The sequence below is a fragment of the Halichoeres trimaculatus genome, unplaced genomic scaffold (genome assembly GCF_033239565.1).
Source record: "Halichoeres trimaculatus isolate MK-OKI-2021-1 unplaced genomic scaffold, fHalTri1.1 fHalTri1_scaffold_5, whole genome shotgun sequence".
Classification (NCBI taxonomy): domain Eukaryota; kingdom Metazoa; phylum Chordata; class Actinopteri; order Labriformes; family Labridae; genus Halichoeres; species Halichoeres trimaculatus.
This window is the reverse complement of record NW_027437183.1, coordinates 24,287,844-24,290,722: the sequence shown is the minus strand read 5'-3', so window position 1 is coordinate 24,290,722 and position 2,879 is coordinate 24,287,844. Positions and strand designations below refer to the sequence as shown.

The window sequence follows — 2,879 nt, the reverse complement described above, 5'->3', positions numbered from 1 at the left end:
GACCCGCCCTCGAGGGCGGTGATTGGCAGGGAAGTGAATTAAATAAACCCACTGGCGGGTATGAACCAATGAGCTATCTACCTGGTGGCTGCAGTCCGCCTTACTTCATCAGGTCCGATCGAGTACTATCATTTAAACCGCACCGTTAATTTTTACTGTTCTACGAATAATTCAAGAGGCACGCAGAAAAATCCCCTTGATAATAAAAGATTTTAATGTGTTGTTCAGATATCTGCATCTCAACCTGAGCTCATTTCCTTGGTCTAATAATGACGTGTCCTTACACCTGTCGCCTGTCTGTGGGTGCATTCAGTCTATCTATCCCCTGCTTTTGCTGGGATTTATCTTACTACATTAATATGTATTAGTACACATATATATAGTAGTTGAAAATGAAGTCAAATATCATCCCAACATATTAATAGCCACTGAAATCTCTTTAAATTACCTGTATGAAGTTTAGAGATGCAGGAACTCAAACATGATGATTTTTATTGAAACAGTTTACTGATAAATGACAGATGGTTGTCATGAAACTTTCATGTTTAATCTCAAAAAATCATGGGCTAAAAAGTCATACATGGTACTTAACATTGAATAGCAAGAGAATCCATGCTTCAGAGCAGACACTCAATTCACAAAGAAACCAGGCAAAATGCCTGTTTGATTTTGATAAAAAATATTAAATCTTTTTTTTCCCACTCTATCCATCTTTACATGGTACAGGTTTGTTCACTTTTTTTAATAATATAAAAACGCTTAATACTGATTGTGAAACACTGGAATTAATTTACAAAACATAATAATAATTATTATAATATTAATAACAATAACAAACAATAATAACAATAGCCATTAAATTTAAAAACAAAAATAAAACTGAATGGAGGAAATCAGTCAGAGCTGTTGCATCTTGGCCCATACAAACAGCAAAGATTTGGAGGGAAAATACCAAATGGCATTTACATCTACCTGACACACAGTTACACACAAACACAGTATCAGGTCGTTGAGTATTTCTCATTGCCATTTACAGTGTTATGGGCACAAAGACAAGACATCCTCTAAAGCACTCGTGTGCCTCTGCAAGATCACACTCACTGACCAATCAAATCCTTTTTGCTGTCAGTCAAGCTGAAAAAGTGCCCTTCTCCTCCAGCACTCTGGATAGCAAATAACAGATTAAAGTAAGGATCATTTTAATGTCTCAGCATTTAGAGGAAGGGAAAAATCTCCCAGGTGATAGGAACTTGTATCCATTCCCGGCAGGTAGCCGGATAGAACGAGCACCAGGGCTGCTGCTTGTGGAAATAGTAGGCGATGGGGCCACTTTTCTGGGGTTGGAGCAGTGGTGTCCATTGTTTTTGCTGCCCCTGTCTACAGGCTGCAGTCCCAGCTCTCGCAGCTCCAGGCTGTCTTGGGTATCACTGGGGGAGCAACGGCGAGGGGAGAGGTTCAGAAGGCTCAGTACATCCCTGCTGGCAGAAGCAAGAGGTCCGGGAGCGCTGTGGACGGCTTTGACAGGGCCTAGATGTTGCTGCTGCTGAGCTGTAGCGTTAGCCCAAAAGGTCTTCAGGTTGTGTATAGCTTGGACTTTTTCGTCTATAACCCCTCTTCTCAACCGGTCCAGGTCTGGGGCATCAGCGGATGTTGAGCAGGCTGAGCCTGTAGAGGAGTAGGACAGAGCAGGGGAAGGAGCACTACCAGCAGGGGACTGGTGACCAGAACTGGGGGACACATTACTTGGGGACCGAGAGATGTGGCCACTGTACGGGGAGCTTGGGTACTTCAGTTTGAACTGTGCATGGCTGTCCAGAGTGGGCGAAGGATGGCTACCCTCCTTTTGGGAAGACTCAGAGACTGCAGGGCTGTTGTAGCCTGAGCTTATCTTTTGCAGTGAAGAGGAACGAGACGGGGGTTTGGGTCTTGGGGAAGACTGAGCTCGGCCACTGGCACTGCTGTTAGGACGGCTGAATGCGCTGGTTTCAGAGGAGCGGAAGGCGCTGCTCCGAGCTGAGGTTCCTCCAGTTGTACCACTCTCCACCCCTGCTCGCTGAAGGCTCCCCACAGCTCGAAGGTGGCTCTGAGTCTCCTCCAGAATCTTCTGGGCTAGCTCCTGAGGGTCAAGAGGGACAGTTTTTTCTTCCTGAGACTTGACAGTGCTGTCTGTCTCGGTACTGGATTGGTCGGATTCACCTGTATCCGAGCTGCTCACCTTGCCCACCTTCTGGAACGGGGAGTTTGGACTGGGAACCAGGCTAGTTTTGACAGGGGATGTGGGGGTGCTAACGCTGCCCCTTGATGAAACTGATACGGAGTAGCCTCTCCCTGCTCCTGTGCTGGAGCCACTGACACCCCTCCCCCCACGGTGGTGGCGTTGGCTATGCCCTGGTGGCAGAGGCAGAGAGTCACAGTGGCTTCCCAGTGGCTCGCTGCTGATTATGGAAAATCCTTCATATTCTTCCTCATCCCCTCGAGCTCCTGCTACTGCAGCTGCTGCCCCGTGAGGAGAGGAGCGGCTGCGGGGAACATGAGGGTGTTTGTGGATAGAGTAGTGAGCGGTAGCCCCACTGCGATGCCGATGGCTGAGGAAGTCACAGTCTGACTTAGATGCAAAGCTCATAGAGGAGGCTACAGAGCTGAGACTATACACAGAGATTGCATCAGATGCCTGATTGTCCAGGCAAGGAGGAGAGAAGGGGAGGCTGGAGTATCCCATGGGCAGGGGGTTCGACACAGACTGCGCCGAAGCTAGAGACTCGAGGGAAGATGAGCTGTCCAGACTCAGGCGTTTGGGAAGTTCTGTGGAGTCTGAAGAAACAGAAAAGTCCAGCAATCAGAAGTATTAAGCAGAAATGTATTCAGGAGAACAGAAATAA

General features: G+C 47.4%; 1 protein-coding gene across 3 annotated transcripts in view; it reads right to left on the bottom strand.

Annotated features, from left to right (window-relative positions):
- Positions 1-535: 535 nt before the first annotated feature.
- Positions 536-2,879, bottom strand: part of LOC141790211 (tetratricopeptide repeat protein 28-like) — a 211,785-nt gene continuing 209,441 nt past the window's right edge. For 2 of the 3 annotated variants that reach the window (XM_074669913.1, XM_074669916.1), the window contains one exon: positions 537-2,811. In XM_074669913.1, coding sequence (XP_074526014.1) covers positions 1,208-2,811 — 1,604 coding nt within the window. In that variant the 3' untranslated portion in view covers positions 537-1,207. Of the gene's footprint in view, positions 2,812-2,879 lie in introns of all 3 variants that reach the window. The other variant, XM_074669915.1, reaches the window with a different exon arrangement.